Source organism: Trypanosoma brucei, chromosome 4 (assembly GCF_000210295.1).
Source record: "Trypanosoma brucei gambiense DAL972 chromosome 4, complete sequence".
Lineage (NCBI taxonomy): Eukaryota > Euglenozoa > Kinetoplastea > Trypanosomatida > Trypanosomatidae > Trypanosoma > Trypanosoma brucei.
Window position 1 is genome coordinate 1,367,007 of NC_026737.1, and position 15,857 is coordinate 1,382,863.

The 15,857-nt window shown below is 48.0% G+C and overlaps 9 protein-coding genes across 9 annotated transcripts; all 9 read right to left on the reverse strand.

Annotated features, from left to right (window-relative positions):
• Positions 1-530: 530 nt before the first annotated feature.
• Positions 531-1,355, reverse strand: TbgDal_IV5350 (hypothetical protein, conserved; the record flags this gene model as incomplete). Its single annotated transcript, XM_011774826.1, has 1 exon — positions 531-1,355. One exon carries the CDS (start codon positions 1,353-1,355, stop codon positions 531-533), a length of 825 nt encoding a protein of 274 aa, XP_011773128.1.
• A 469-nt stretch (positions 1,356-1,824) lies between these two features.
• TbgDal_IV5360 (ribosomal protein L7/L12, putative) lies at positions 1,825-2,466 on the reverse strand (the record flags this gene model as incomplete). Its single annotated transcript, XM_011774827.1, has 1 exon — positions 1,825-2,466. One exon carries the CDS (start codon positions 2,464-2,466, stop codon positions 1,825-1,827), a length of 642 nt encoding a protein of 213 aa, XP_011773129.1.
• A 523-nt stretch (positions 2,467-2,989) lies between these two features.
• TbgDal_IV5370 (protein kinase, putative) lies at positions 2,990-4,933 on the reverse strand (the record flags this gene model as incomplete). The annotated part of the gene is made up of 1 exon (XM_011774828.1): positions 2,990-4,933. One exon carries the CDS (start codon positions 4,931-4,933, stop codon positions 2,990-2,992), a length of 1,944 nt encoding a protein of 647 aa, XP_011773130.1.
• Positions 4,934-5,330: 397 nt separating this feature from the next.
• Positions 5,331-5,780, reverse strand: TbgDal_IV5380 (hypothetical protein, conserved; the record flags this gene model as incomplete). The annotated part of the gene is made up of 1 exon (XM_011774829.1): positions 5,331-5,780. One exon carries the CDS (start codon positions 5,778-5,780, stop codon positions 5,331-5,333), a length of 450 nt encoding a protein of 149 aa, XP_011773131.1.
• Positions 5,781-7,052: 1,272 nt separating this feature from the next.
• TbgDal_IV5390 (nucleoporin (NUP54/57), putative) lies at positions 7,053-9,230 on the reverse strand (the record flags this gene model as incomplete). The annotated part of the gene is made up of 1 exon (XM_011774830.1): positions 7,053-9,230. The coding sequence occupies one exon, from the start codon at positions 9,228-9,230 to the stop codon at positions 7,053-7,055; it is 2,178 nt and encodes a 725-aa protein (XP_011773132.1).
• A 280-nt stretch (positions 9,231-9,510) lies between these two features.
• TbgDal_IV5400 (hypothetical protein, conserved) lies at positions 9,511-9,765 on the reverse strand (the record flags this gene model as incomplete). The annotated part of the gene is made up of 1 exon (XM_011774831.1): positions 9,511-9,765. One exon carries the CDS (start codon positions 9,763-9,765, stop codon positions 9,511-9,513), a length of 255 nt encoding a protein of 84 aa, XP_011773133.1.
• Positions 9,766-10,425: 660 nt separating this feature from the next.
• Positions 10,426-11,388, reverse strand: TbgDal_IV5410 (T. brucei spp.-specific protein; the record flags this gene model as incomplete). The annotated part of the gene is made up of 1 exon (XM_011774832.1): positions 10,426-11,388. The coding sequence occupies one exon, from the start codon at positions 11,386-11,388 to the stop codon at positions 10,426-10,428; it is 963 nt and encodes a 320-aa protein (XP_011773134.1).
• A 437-nt stretch (positions 11,389-11,825) lies between these two features.
• TbgDal_IV5420 (hypothetical protein, conserved) lies at positions 11,826-12,521 on the reverse strand (the record flags this gene model as incomplete). The annotated part of the gene is made up of 1 exon (XM_011774833.1): positions 11,826-12,521. The coding sequence occupies one exon, from the start codon at positions 12,519-12,521 to the stop codon at positions 11,826-11,828; it is 696 nt and encodes a 231-aa protein (XP_011773135.1).
• A 1,652-nt stretch (positions 12,522-14,173) lies between these two features.
• Positions 14,174-15,322, reverse strand: TbgDal_IV5430 (UDP-Gal or UDP-GlcNAc-dependent glycosyltransferase, putative; the record flags this gene model as incomplete). The annotated part of the gene is made up of 1 exon (XM_011774834.1): positions 14,174-15,322. One exon carries the CDS (start codon positions 15,320-15,322, stop codon positions 14,174-14,176), a length of 1,149 nt encoding a protein of 382 aa, XP_011773136.1.
• Positions 15,323-15,857: the final 535 nt, after the last annotated feature.

Here is a 15,857-nt window from a genome sequence, read left to right on the forward strand (position 1 = left end):
ACGACAGCGGCGTCATCAGGGAATGAGAAGGCCATGAAATGTAAGCTTAAAAAGACGCACAAAAACACAAACACGAGCAAACAATGCCCTCTTCACACCCAGAGTAAAGGGCTTTGCTTTTGTCGTGCGGTAGTCTGCGCCAAAGCCAAGTCTTTTTGTTGACTCTTGCCTTTCTTCTCCCCATCATTCTTCCATTGTCAGGCATATGAAGCATCACTCCCATGTTTGTCCTTATCCCCTCTCCAACCCTCAAAAAATCGGATGGCACACCAATTAAACAGTAGAGTTGTGGTAGGGAAGGGAAACCGTGCATACACTGTGCACGTGGGGGGATGATGTCGGAATGTTTTCGTGGCACACACACACACACACACACACATTCGCATTCATACTTCCGCATTCCTTGTTCCTTACCCGTAACTGTAAGCATGTTAGCAGCCAACCCTTGCTCCCGTTTCCTGTTTACTCTTGTACCGCTGGCGCTTCTTTTTCTCTTCCTTTCCCCGCTGCATGTCCGCAAGTCCTTTGATTTAGGCAAGTGCATCATACCCATGTCTGTCAGATGTGCCAAGTGCCCTGGCTGCTTCAGCAGTTCCCGGCGCAAACACACGATCAACATCAATTTCTCCACGAACCAACTGTGTTTCCAGTTGTAGCGCCTCTATGCGCTTTTCAATGCGCATCACACGGTGCGCTAAGTAAAACCCAACAGCAAGTAAACAAATGGTCACCACCCACGAACCAGCACCAAGAAACGCCGCAACAGCCGTCAGACACATGAAATCGAGACGAAACCACATGAGCTCCAGCCACTGCTTGCGACTGACTTCACTGTAGGAGGAGCAATGCCACACCCGCCCGGTGTATACGGAGACGGAGGCAACACCTGAGAAGGCTCCAATGTACTGTACGAAATAAGGGAAGTTGAACCGGCACCAACCAAATGCATTTGGAAAAAGCGCCTGGCAAACAGTAGCGAAAGGGCCAACCAAACCACATATGATCACCACAACGTGCACCACATTTTCTGAACGACGAGGTGAGGCCGCTATCGACAGGCAGCCGACGTCTACTGTAGTCGGCGGCGCAGGGTCGATTTCTGGAGTCACTGACAAACCTTTTCCTTCATCCATGCGAAAGCGCCGCCGTTGGTATTCTAACATTTCCACTGCTGTCTGTTGCAGTGAGCTCACAACGAGCACGGGATCCAAATCGGGTGACTCTTCTGGGGAGCACTCATCCAACTCGAGATGGTCTTGCTTGAGTACGTTGAGGAGCCGCGCAAAGAAAAAATCCACCGCATAGAACACTATGAGCACAACAGTTGACAGTAGAAAGGCGAACGAAAGTTCCATATGTCGTATCTTTTGTTATGCAGTCTGTGGCGAAAGCCCTCCGTCCGTTTATGTGTGTGCACAGGATTGCACTAACTGCCTCTCCACCTTTCGTGTGGTGTGACAGCTTTGTGCTTGTATCTGCGCACCCTACAGCCAAGACTGAGAGTACTGGTGCTGCTTTTCTTTTTATTTTTTTCTTTGAAAATCCTCAATTCGCTTTCCTGCACTTACACTTCGTAGCAACGTCCGACCGCCTAGTCTTCCGTTGTGACAACACAAACCCCCACCTACTACCAAGGGCAAAAGTAACAGGTTAGAAGGAAAGGGAAAACATTACCAAAAAGCGTACGAAAGGGGGGGGTTGCCTTAAACAATGGGCAGCCCCCCATCATAACTATAACCAGGTCATGCATGGTTGCACTCAAAGTCCGTTTCGTTACCGTCCTCCCGGCACTCAAAGCTTCATACGTTGCTCCCCCCTTTTTATTCACAACAGTTCAACTTCGGCACCGTGGCCTTCCAGCAACACCTTCAGTTTTTCGGCATCTCCCCGGGGTAAAGCCGTGGCTACCATCCCTGGACACCGCTCGACAGCCGCCTTTGCCTCCTGTAAAGCCAAACCTGTTACCGCCCGCAGCTCCTTAATAAGTTTTACCTTGCTTCCTGCGGGGTATCCCTTTAGGCTAACATCCACAGTGGCTTTCTCTACGACTTTCTTTACAACCGTGGCATCGGCAGTGGAACCATTATCGGCAGAACCATCAGCAGCGTCAGGAACTGCTGGAGTAGCCCCAACGACTCGTCCGCCCCCGCACGTGCCGGGTGCCAATCCCTGAAGCATCATTTCTTCACACGACACGGGAGCGGTGCCGGGTGGCCACGGCATGCTGTTGGATACTAGGTCATGAAATTTGCGCATTGTTTGCAAGTCCATGTTGACGTAAGCATCAGCTATAGCTTCAACAGTTTCAGCACTCTCCCGAAGCGGCATCAACGCCATACCCCGAGGGGTAACACCACTGGGAACACCAATGCTAAATGAGCGACACACGCACGGGATTCCGTTGGTGACACGCAAATTACCCGAAACTCCCCTCATTGGAAACAAGATGGAGTGAAATCGCCGCATCCGACAGTCAGCTAAGCCTTCATACAGTGGTGCAGGTCACATGAGTGGGAGTAGAATTTGAAAACGACACAGCATCCCTTCCAGAAAAGGTAGGACACAAAAAATACTTGGAGGAAGTGAAATAACATAAAATATTTTTTTAAATTCTACGCATCAGCGAACTTTACACCCCCACGTGCGTACTGAACTTGTGGACAGTGAAAATGGAGGGTAGCAAACGGCTAAGCACCAATAGCCGTGAGCATACCACTAGCCACTCAAAAACAAACAATGTGTAAGGACAACGCCCCTTCAAAGTACCCCAAAGATGTGCAGTTGCCAAGGTGAAGGCCGGAAATGCATGGCACGCAAGGAGAACGAAGCGCTCGTCCTGTTAATCACTATATATTTTCTAACCTTCCCATCCGGATGCTGTTAGAACGTTTACCTTCGTTTTTGGTTCTTCCTCACCCACCACTGTTGGCCTCTCCGACTCGTCCTTTGCCGTTTCTCGCGGGTGAAATTCACGTGATGCCCACGCCGCTCAGGGGAGATTGCTCAACTTCTCCTCAACGGAACTTGTCAGTGGCATCCCGTGGGCCATTACCGGTGCTGTCGCTGCAGAGTGCTGCGCTGCTGCGGGAAGCGCTCGATCTGCACGTGCTGACCGCCGCGTATTGCGCTGGAGGTACGGGTCCTGACTGAGTTGCATCACGTCGTAGCGGTCCGCAGGGTGGTATTCGAGGCACTTTTGTATTAAATCTTTTGCCTCCTGCGAGACACGCGGGGTGTCGGGAAACGTTAAGGTGTGTGCGGAGGAAACAATGAGTTTGTTTTGCCATATTTGTTGCTGTGACTCTCCTTCAGCGAATGGACGGCGACCAAATAGCATCTGATAGAATATAACACCACATGACCACACGTCAACTTTGTTACTGATCCGAGGAGTTGCTGTGGTGTCGAAACACTCAGGCGGAAGATACCAATATGTTCCCGCCCCCTGTGACGTCAGTTCTATGGTTGGATTGTCGTTTGTCCCGTCTCGCTTCGGGATGAGCTTACTGAGACCAAAGTCCGTTATTTTGATTAGCAAACTGCTTTGGTTACTAGAATGGAAAAGGATATTCGCTGGCTTAAGATCGTAGTGGATGACCGGCTGATCCTGTGCTGCGAAATAGCGCAACGCACTGACTACTTGCATAATGATTAACCGCGCCTCCACCTCACGGAGGGTGCCACAACGCTTCAGATGCGTGTCAAGATCGGTCCCCGCGCTAAATTCCATGACCGATACGAACGTTGCCGTGCCGTGGTCGAAGGCATCGAAGAGCCGTGTAAGGTGCGGGTGTTCCAGCATTCGCATAATTTTTAGCTCACGAACTGCACGGTCCCGGTAGTGTTGTCGCACCTGTTGTGACCATTCCCTCTGTACGCGATGGATTTTGCACGCAACGTACCGCGCCTCCTGCAAGTCAAAGGCTTTCCACACCTCAGAGAAGCCTCCTTTGCCGAGCAGATGCATCATTACATATCGACCATTGTGACCGAGAGCTGGCACAGCCACGAAGGCAGAGGCATCTTCGTCATTTACGCGACGGATCTCCTTAAGAAACACTTTTTTCTCGTGATTTAAGTCTTGTTGCTGCTGTTTTAGCGACTGGATGGCGCTACCCAAGGCTGCAAACTCTGCGGTGTACAGCAGAGCTGCCTCCTGCGCCTCCATCAGTGCCGCTTGAACTTCCGGTGCCATCGAGTCCTCGTCGTTGCTCCTCAGTATCTGCCGCGCCCGCTTTTCAGCCGTTTTTTTGAGCTCCTCCACTTCATCACGGCGTACACTAAGCTCCTCAAGCTGCATGGTGAGCTGCCTCATCTTGTTGCCCTCGACCCACACTTCGCGCCCGTTACTATGCCACACTGCTATCTGTCCAAGCTCAAAATGCTTCAAATGTAAGGCACGTCTGGCATCGCATCTCCCTTGACGGGCCGCTCGCAACATTTCCTGACGAAGAACAACCTGGTAGCGGTTATTACGGTCCATTACCTCCTGTAGTTGTGCCTGCGTGTTGATAAGAGTTGTCTCCCTTTCGGACATCCGCGTCTCCACGGCTGCCAGTTTCTCGCGAAGCTCATCGATCTGCGCGTCTCTATCAGCGAGCTCTTTGCGGAATACCGCAGTGTCGTTCACCAATCCATATGAAGGTAGCGTCGCCTGCTTTAATTTACGTTCAGACGGGTGAGTGCCTCCGGGACTGTTTCCGCTGTTGCCACCGCTGATGCTAACAGCAGTTGGACCACTCACATATTCGTACATGCACGCGCTGTCACCTGGGATCTCAGGAGATAACCTCGATGCTGAGTTGGATCTCGCACCTTTCGACTCCCAGTACGACTCACTCAGTCGCTGCTCTTCGACTGACTCCGCGGCTTCGGCACCCGGAGGCGCCTCGCGTGACCGCTTGCGTTGGGGGTTAACCTCAATGTTTTTCATGTTTGTTGATCGGTCGTCACACACCTGTGTGTTATGACGTAAAGGAAAAGCTACGAAGAATCAGAAGAGTAGTGCAGAACCACGAATACAGCACAAAAATAAATGCAGATGGGGTTGTAACGGAGGTGAAGCAGTTTACCCTGGTTACATCAGCTACAGATTTAGTTGTCGATGATATATGTATTTTTGCACAAGTGTAAACTATGGGAAAAGGTATGTTCGGTGGAAAAAAAAAATAAGTCGTATTATAGTAAAACGATAAAAAACCTTCTGTGCAATTGACTAACAGACCTATATACTCCGTCAGAGCGTTTGCCTATCCTGTGGATAGAAAGGTCCTTCTCCTATCTGGAGACGGGGGATAAGGGAAATCATAAATCATGTCTTGGTCGTTTAATTACTTTAGCACACGCTCCACCACCCAGCTCCCCTCATCGTAAAATAATACAAGGATGAACGGGTCCACCAGTGGTAAAACGTTACTCTGCACACACACCATACAGTTCTGCAGAACCAACAGTTTCTCTACCGGGGAATAAAAGGAGTAATTCCCCTTGCAGGAACACAATACCCAGTCTGTCATCTCCCGCACTGCTATCTCTTCCATACATGGGATAGGTTCCGTGAACTCTAGAGTAACCTTGAAGACACATTCATTGTTGAAGTTCACCCGATCCATCGTCCGGCCCCGCACCAATTGAGGGTCGTCGATAAACGCTAAAGAGTCAACTGGAACAAGACGCCGTTCCCCATCTTTGGTATGGATAAGCATGTTTAGGTGCCCGCGCTTTATGAAGGCAAGATCCGGTGAAGTCTCCACTCCGCGTCCGCTATGTCTTTTTGTCATAGCTCGTTGCTTATTATATATTTTGCCTCTACCTTTCTTTCTTATGCGTATCTGATGCGCCACCCAACAGCTGCTGACTTCCTCCTCCGGTGCTAAGAGAAAATAAAATTTGTCTGAAGCAAAAGATATACTTTCTCTCTCCGGGACACCTCCCCCAGACTCAGCAGGAAAAAAAAGTGACCCGGTACAAGTAGCAAATAAACTTAACAAAGTGTCGAGGCCCGAAATCAAGTGAAAAACGAAGTATCAGGGAACGGAAGCCATGCATGAACAATCATATTAGCAACAGTGAAAGTACCACCTGGATAGCACACGGATAGCAAGCAATGAGGTTCAGTTCCAACTGATGTTGTCATACTTGAAGGGCAGCATGATATTCATCTTTGGCAGACCCATGCATATGCTCTTGCCTCCATTGACCCGGGCACGTTCGCGAAAGACAAATTTTTATACCGGATAAGGGCAAGAGGTTTGGCCCTTTCCCCAGCAGAAGGAACGCAAACCCAAATATCCGCTGGTGTTGCACTTCCTACAACCCAGCATCAATGGACACAGAAACGGCCCTGATGTTTGTTGTTGGAGCGCACCGCTCTACATTCCGTTGTCCAATGGACGTAAAAGGGGCTATGACTCTGAAACCGAAAATTACACGTAGAGGAACTCGTTCTTGTGAAGGTGCATCCTCTGAACTAAACATCTGGTGATCACTACAAAGTGGTGACAATAACCGCACACACGCACACCACAATTGCCTCAAGGAAATCTACACGCGTTCCCTTCGTCTTCGCTATTAGTAGTAATTAATACACCCCGAAGTTGCAGGAGTTTCATGTAGAGTGTGATAATTGCTTTTGACGAACTCCCACGGTACGCGTTCACTGTTGCTTCTACAGCCAACGCTTCGCACGAGACCTCATGGCGTTCCTGATCAAAACCGAACATTTATGGTGACAGCAGCACACCGCCTCCACGTTGCAGAAGGAAGTCACCAGAAACTGTGCATCCAAGAACTTGAAGTTTCACAAGGTGGGAGGCATATCTGTGTTTAGTTCTTCAAAAAATACGTAAGAGAAAGGGACAAACAAGAAGAGCCAATTGTGGGAAATAGTGCTACAACAGTTTAGACCATTTGGAAACTGAGGCACCAACAGAACCACCCTAGAACAGATGAGAAGGGGGCAATATGGATATTAATGCGCACCACCACACACAAAAAAGGGGAGGATGCCTTCACACGCAGGCCACCGTATTCGCCTTCTCTATCACCACCTCTCAGGAGGAAGCGACGCGTTGGTAGATGGCCCGCATATCTGCTGCATCACGTTCCAACAATTCGCTTAGACCCTCCACACACTGTTGTATGCGCTCTGCAAATCGCGCCCAGTCCCTCAACAGGGCCTGATCTACACGGTTATTCCGCAGGGCACCAACACCTTCTGAAGGTGTGCAAATGGCGCCCTCTGATCCACCCACCGAATTCCTGCGAAGGAAAGATGTGATAGTTGAAGACTCCGCGTCCAGGAACGGCTGCAATTCTGTCAACGCCGTCTTGTACATACCTGGTGCCGAGAGTTGGGCACTAAGGGTACTAGCTATGCCGCCCATGCGACTTTCTTCTGCAAGTGGCAGACCCAACTGTCGCAGAGTCTCTACCTTCATTAACAACGAGTACCAACGGCGCTGAAGCATTGCTTGCTCCTGCTGCAGTTCACGATACTGCGCTGCATTAGCTTCATCAAGTTCACGGAAGTGCTCAGCTTTCGTTGCAAGCGAATCCACATGCCTTGACATCGCTTCCAGTATCTCTTTCTGCTTCTCTACGCGGTTCTTCAGCTCCTGCATGAAGTGCACTCTCGTTGGGTACAAGTGGACGGGATCGGGGTTACGCTGTTGAGCCCGTAGGAGGTCCTCTTCCTTACATTCGCCACCAGCCGCCGCATAAATAAGCCGTTCCCGCTCAACCGCCATGATGGATTGCCCAGGTGCACAGACATTGTAAAGAAAGGACCGAAAGCGGCAATTAGGATGCATGGCATTGTAAGCATGATCAATTTCCAACAGGTAGCGACCCACGGCACTTTGGCAATTGATAACCTGTTGTTGAGAGGCGCCTACCGCATTGGGGCGGGAATCAGCACCAGCCGCTGTTGAACCAAAAAATGAAACACTTGCGGTTCCAAACCCACCTGCAGTGTTCGGACCAGCTCCGAACCCCCCAGATCCCAAACCACCGGCGGTGTTGAACCCACTACCAAATCCTCCGGTTGTGGCGGTGTTGGCTCCTGCACCAAATCCTCCAGTTGTGGCGGTGTTGGCTCCTGCACCAAATCCTCCAGTTGTGGCGGTATTGGCTCCTGCACCAAATCCTCCAGTTGTGGCGGTATTGGCTCCTGCACCAAATCCTCCAGTTGTGGCGGTGTTGGCTCCTGCACCAAATCCTCCAGTTGTGGCGGTGTTGGCTCCTGCACCAAATCCTCCAGTTGTGGCGGTATTGGCTCCTGCACCAAATCCTCCAGTTGTGGCAGTGTTGGCTCCTGCACCAAATCCTCCAGTTGTGGCGGTGTTGGCTCCTGCACCAAATCCTCCAGTTGTGGCGGTGTTGGCTCCTGCACCAAATCCTCCAGTTGTGGCGGTGTTGGCTCCTGCACCAAATCCTCCAGTTGTGGCGGTATTGGCTCCTGCACCAAATCCTCCAGTTGTGGCGGTGTTGGCTCCTGCACCAAATCCTCCAGTTGTGGCGGTGTTGGCTCCTGCACCAAATCCTCCAGTTGTGGCGGTATTGGCTCCTGCACCAAATCCTCCAGTTGTGGCGGTATTGGCTCCTGCACCAAATCCTCCAGTTGTGGCGGTGTTGGCTCCTGCACCAAATCCTCCAGTTGTGGCGGTGTTGGCTCCTGCACCAAATCCTCCAGTTGTGGCGGTGTTGGCTCCTGCACCAAATCCTCCAGTTGTGGCGGTGTTGGCTCCTGCACCAAATCCTCCAGTTGTGGCGGTATTGGCTCCTGCACCAAATCCTCCAGTTGTGACAGTGTTGGCTCCTGCACCAAATCCTCCAGTTGTGGCGGTATTGGCTCCTGCACCAAATCCTCCAGTTGTGGCGGTGTTGGCTCCTGCACCAAATCCTCCAGTTGTGGCAGTGTTGGCTCCTGCACCAAATCCTCCAGTTGTGGCGGTGTTGGCTCCTGCACCAAATCCTCCAGTTGTGACAGTGTTGGCTCCTGCACCAAATCCTCCAGTTGTGGCGGTATTGGCTCCTGCACCAAATCCTCCAGTTGTGGCGGTATTGGCTCCTGCACCAAATCCTCCAGTTGTGACAGTGTTGGCTCCTGCACCAAATCCTCCAGTTGTGGCGGTGTTGAATCCACTACCGAACCCTCCTGCCGTTGAGCATGCCGGAGCGCCAAAACCACCAGGCGCACCACGACCAAAGCCTGATCCCAGCACACTCATAGACTTTCCTTTCCTTTTTTCCTTAACTTTAAGCCATACAAATAACAATAGAGAAAGAGTTCTTCACAGCGATAATAGCAATACCCATTTGATCCGTCGCATGATCTAGTATTGTAGGGAAAACACAACTTTCATGCCAACTGAGAACAGCAAAATTCACAAATTTCGAACATAGGTAACATCGCAGTCGTCGCTTTCCTCCCGCCGTCTTTTTATCAGCTCTTGTATCCAGGAGCCGGGCTGTCATACGACACTAAAGTGACCTTTCCTTGCTTCGCGCTCACTCTTCCTTTTTCAGAAGCTGCGCTCTACGCGCCGGTGGCTGGCGGTCAATGGCATATTCCTGTATGGCCGCGAGGGGATCCTCAGGCTTGTGAATGAGCAGGTGTTGCAGTATGTCGTGCAGGACCAATGTTATCTCGGGATGTCTAGAGATGTACTGCTTGTTGTTGGTGTTAAGTTGTTGTGCGTGCTTCTCAATCCGCACGCGGCTCTCGTAGTCGAAAAATTCCTTCTTGCGAACAGAGTCACTCATTTTCTCTCTATTTTGGTACCGAACACGAAGTGGGTATACGAGCACCGCTAACAGCACACGGAAGAGTCCAGAAAAAGGAAGGACTCGGGTCTACTTTTTGGAGCCGCTTTGAAAAATTTCTTCCGCAAAGAAAGGATAAGGGTTGATTTGTCCGAAATATCAGTGGTTTAGAAACTGGGGGAGGGGTCGCTAAGGCAGGAGTGGGAGTGGGAGTGTGGAGGAGAGTAGGGAGTAAACGAATAGCACCAAGAGGCGCCCTCGCGCAGATGTGTTCTTCAACAAATATGCGATGAACACATACTTAAACACAATGCAGTGAACAATAATCTGAAGATTTCGAGGAAACTCTAAAATATTCTCCGCATCCCCTAAAAATTACCCACCGTGTGGTGACCAAATTATCTCATTTCTTCCGACATCAGTTTACACTCCGAAGCTAAGCACGCACGTGCGTCCCCCCCCTCGTATAGAAAAAAAACCTAAATATATATATATATATTTATATATATATATATGTCTGTTGGCCCCTCCCCGGTATATTCCCCAGCTTTACCACTTTTCAGAAATCTTCGCTTGTATTTCCTTCCCCTTATCAATGACAGTAAGAGACCGAAAGATCAGGGGTTCAGAAACCATTTGAGCGTCTCAAACGGCGGAAAGTTACCCTGTGTTGATCGCCGCGTCCCTCGCCAAGCCGCTACCTCCGACCTTGCTCTTCGTATCATCTGTAGGTTGATCCTTCACGCCCTCCCTCCATAGATTCATTATTTCCTGATGCGTCTGTTTTTCCAAGAAAACTTTCCAGGTGTCGAGCATGTCTTCATACGCGGATTTGTAAGACTGAAGGTTGCTCCACGACTGACTGGCAAGGTTGCTGCCACGCCACGGCAAGTACTTCTGGACGAAGTGTGGTATTGCGACCAATGCTGCTTTTAACAAGGGAGGTTTGTCGTTGAACTGCTTTAACACCGCATCCACAATGTACCAATAGTGCATTAGAAGCTGAGGCTGCTGGTTCTGCACGGATTCATTGAAGCACTGGTCCATCACTTCCATTACTTTCACAACGGCCACAGGATTCACACATAGCGTGTCGCATATAGTGGTGACCACAGTAATAGAGCGCTGCGTGCACCGTTCGCTGAACTCCAGGTCAATAATACGCCGTAGAAGCTTCTGCAGATCTTTGTACTTCTCCTTTTCACTAGTATCCACACCTTTGTCAATCTCGGCCCTAGACGTCACAGCTCCGGTACCCTCACTTTTTTCACTAATGGAACCGGCGCAGGCATTAGTATCAACACCGGTTTCAACCGTAGCCCGTGAGCTGCCATTCTGTTTAGCAGCGTTTCCATTTGTGTTAGTGATAACAGATTCGCAGTTGACGTCGTTTGGTGGTGCTGCAACGACAATGAAATTTTCATTGAGGCCATAGCTTCCCGTTACCGATGGCACATCCGTTGCCGTATATGGTGGTGGATCACGGTCGTAGGTACGGCGGGGGTGACGTGTATAAGATGTGTTCCAATTGCGTGTGTGTTTGTTCGCTCGTTGATACCCACCACTGTACCCTTCCCGTATGTGTGGAGGTCGTGCCACTGGGTAGTGTGCATTGGGAAACATAACACTCCGTCGTGTTTTCCTTTTCCCCTTACCCCCTTCCCCTTTTTCTTTTTTTTGTTTCCTGTGCCAAGACGGTTGCCCACTTACACCTCAGTGAGTCTCTGGGAACGGATGTCGATGCGTGAAGAGGGGCAGAAGACGAAAAAAGAGCAAAACCAAAGAAAAGTAACAGTAGTAAAAGTAATAATAATAATAGTAATTGAAAAACACCAATTCATATATTAAATAAATCAATTACACGTGACTGATGGTATGGGACACATCGATGTGACTCCAACACGAGTGCGTGCAATATATGGAGGAGAAAAGAAACGTAAACAAATATGTGCTTATATATATATCATAAACAGATGTTTTTTCCACTGCAAACTCTCGAACAAAAGGAAGAATGAATAACTAATAGGTGCACAGAGATGTGAGCACACCACATCTTATCACTACACGTCATCTTCCGAGAATATGGAATCAACATCTGATGGTGCTGCCACACGCACTTCCCCTAGCAACAGTAACTCATTTCTGTCCTCCGAATGGCGGCGTGGAGAACAGAGCCGTCGAACCGGTAACCCGCGGCCATAATTGTCAATGTCATCCCGTATGTTGCCTCGGTGGCCTCCACTGTTGTCATTCTCGCTACCTTCTGTATTGGCAGCATTACTTCTGTTGTTTGGTGAACCGTTTGAGCGCTTCCGCCTCAGGTTCAAACTGCGTGAGGCGCTGTTGAGAGCATCATGACGCTTCAGTGTATCATGTATGAACCAGAGGAGCTGCTTGACGTCCAATAATTGTGACGACTGCGTTACCCAGCGCATGGAGGAGGTAACTGACGGAACTTCAGAGGTGCTGAAGTCGCTAATGTTCGTGCGGTTACTGAAACCGCCACCTCCACCAACAAAGTCACGATTTCTACCACCGTCAACATTATTGTCTCTGTTGTTGGGACCAAAGAGGTTATATGAGGTGACTTCCTCACGTGCGGTAATAAGGGCATAGCGCTGAACCAACAAAAGTGCATCGCGATACCCAGCGTCATATGAATAAGTCGCATCACGGTACAACTCAGACACACTTTTTGCCGCTTCTGAAAAGCGTTGGCGCAAACCCTCCCGACCGTTATTCGGGGGTATCGGCATTCGTTGGTTCCTCTCGTCTACTCTTTCCTCTGCAAAGGTCCCCTTCCCACACTGTTGACAAGGTGCAGAGACGATAACTATCTTAACAGAGGGTTTCAAATATGTAATAGTTACGTTGAAAAAGCAAAAAAAAAACAATATCGATTTGAGTGAAATAAAATATTAAAAACAGATAAAAAAGGAGGCAGAGACTAATACTAAAAAGAAAAAATACGCAAGGAAGATTACGAATATATACACGCGTGACTTCAAGTTCATACCGCCGGCACGCCCCCTTTCACATTGAGTGTACGATGCTTGAATAAAAAATAATACGATTCAAGAAAAAACAAAAAAACTGTTGGCGGCAACCGTGCGGGCATCACATGGCGTCTCCACAACAGCGAGAAGAAACGCTTAGGGTTCACCTCATATATGCGAAGAACGTTTACTTGCCGCGTTGTTTCCTTCCTGTAAAGCACCTTGAGGTGTGGCAACATAAAGTAAATAAATAGAGAACAACGGTAATGGATACGTCGCTACATTTAAGCACACATTTTTTATTTGTGTGTGTGGGGGGGGCCGAGGTGGGTCGTTTGGTCCGTAATATACCAGAGGTGTATGCCTTAAGACACGTCTACAGAGTGATTAATTCCCTTTAAACTCCTACCGACTGTTTGCGTACTTTCACCAACGATCACACACATAAAATAATAATCAAAGGAATCCTTCACCGAAGAGAATTCACATTGCACTGCATGCGATGCCACGAGCCATCAAAAGGGTTGTATGAAGAAACTAACTCATCATTACTAAACCTCCTACCGGCACCAACTGTCATTGAAGTATATCTGTTGATTCAGCCACAAGATGTCAATCGTCTCTGACTTTTCCACACACGTGCGCACACATGCTTCAAACTAACGCAACCGGACATGCAGAAAAAGAAAGATCATGGAGACTATAGGTGTTTCACAGGTAGTTAATAACAAAGCAAACGCATTAGAAATGTATTAGCAATACACAACAGAGGGGAAATATATACATATATATTCTTTTTGCTTCTGGTTACTCATAAAGTTCCGCTCTCAAGTTTACATTACTCCGCACTCATCACATAAAACAATCACGTACGTTACCATCAAATATATATCAACACCATCTCGTGTAACCGAATGGCGCAGCCACAAATATTACCCACAAGTTCGGTAGACATCAACATCGGAAAGCATCATAAATCAGATGGTTTCTTCTACATCATACGGGCGCTCTTCCTCCAACGACAAAAACAAAATGAAAAGAACAAGGGAACAAAAAAGTATGGAGCCACTACAGATTGCAGCAGTGTAAATTTTAAAAAAAAAAGCAGCAAGGGATATCTAAGAGAAACACTTTCTGAATTAAGTCAAGTGTAGGAAACATAATTATACTACCGCTCCAGCACAAATGTGTGCAAAAAAAAAATAATAAATAAGTAATACAACCATCAAGAAAACTCGTATCCGCTCCGTGGCGCACCAAAACGTTAAAAAAATAAAGGAAGTGGCAAGACAACCGATCGTAAGTACACAGAAAAGCGTACAATTCACTAATGAACCCCCCCCCCCAATAAAACAAAAACAGCCCATTACATGGGTTAGTTAAAAAATAAAAACAAATGTAATCATCACAAATCAATGCTGAAAACAAGGTAGCGTGCCGCTACCGGGATACAACCATCGAACCGCCGACGGTTTATCTCCTCCTCCCACAACAGGAAAGATATTGAACAACTCATTGTAATGTTCCTCACTAACATGGTGTATCACAACAGATTTATTTGAAATGTATTTTCTAACGCTACCAGGACCCGCATTGTGAAACCGGCACGCTTTCGTATCCACACTTATTAGGTTTCTGTACACTACCTTTTCTCTCAGTATCGTTCCAACCATCACATCTTCATAGAACATGCCAAGATCAAGAAAGTCAAAATAGTCCCACATAGAAAAGGGCATGTTCACTAGACGCTCAAGAGGTTTATACGAAATGATGGCTTGTGCAGTGTCCCTGGAGAGAGTAATGCAATATCCGTTCACATATGTAAGTTGGTTACGCCGCCATATCCGGTTATAGTAGTTGTAACGACCCATATACAAACCATGACGAGGCATTACACGAAGGTCCGCAAGGTATTTTGGAACACGAATAAATATGTCATCATCACCCTTCACAATGTAACTTACGTTAGGAAACATGTGAAGAGCAAACCGAAGCCACAAATATGTTTTCCGGCTCATCGCAACCTCAGCCTCAATTCCCCAGTTTCCATTCTCACCAATCTTCTTCCGTGTGGATGGAGAGACATCATTTGTTGGTAGCGTAATAATGTCATGTGTACGTGCGGCCTCTTCCTTTAGAGAGTGTGAAATCAAATAACTGTTTGACTGATGTGGTGCGAGAAGATATAATGGCAGGAGGCTCCCACTAAAGTTGTTTGATCGTGTGGCCACGCCACTATACTTCCAGCATGTCTGTCGCTGCAAGTCACGCCGCCTGCTTCTCTCACTGTTGTCCACAGAAGGAATTCCAAGGACGGCTAGGAATCTTTGTGCCTTCCACACGGCAGCAACGTTAGACGGAACGAACATCAAATATTCATCTTCGTCTATCGGTTGTGAAACTCCAGCCTGATTTTCATCTAAAAAAGTAGATACCACATGAATTCTATGTAAGTTGCAGCAGATAATCAAGAGTGACATCACAAGTAGAAGTATCACTGCTATGTCTGCTGTACGTGGCCTCCTCCTCGCTTGTGTTGGTCGCATCTTCAGCGGTGACATGTCTACAAAGAAGTTATCGAGGGAAAAACAATTTAAATTGGCAAATGCGAGAATTCGCGCAGTTGTTAGCAACACAATTAGCTGACAAATTCATGTTCATCACAATTCAATGTAGACCGCTATGAAAGAACTCATAAAGGTCGTATGAGGCATGAGGATATACGTCCACGAGGGAGACATTTGAAATCATGAATATCTCAACAGTTATTAAACTTTACAACTTAAGTAGGACATCCACTCCCAAACTAGGCAATATTTTAAAAGTTACATTTGGGGGAAAGGGACCGTTAATCACGGTTTCGAACGATACCCAAAAACTGTTCATAACCAAACCTCCCAGTTTTGACCGAAACGAAACGGCGTAACTGTCATGTGATCAACAAACGAGTTCCAAGGAAAAATAATCAACGAACGGTATAGTATGCCGTCGGTTATTACACACAGACACAAACACAGAAAGTAACTAAAGTGTTTTAGGAATAGGAGTGACGCTAATACAATCCTAACAAACTATAGGGTGAGGGATCTCATAGTT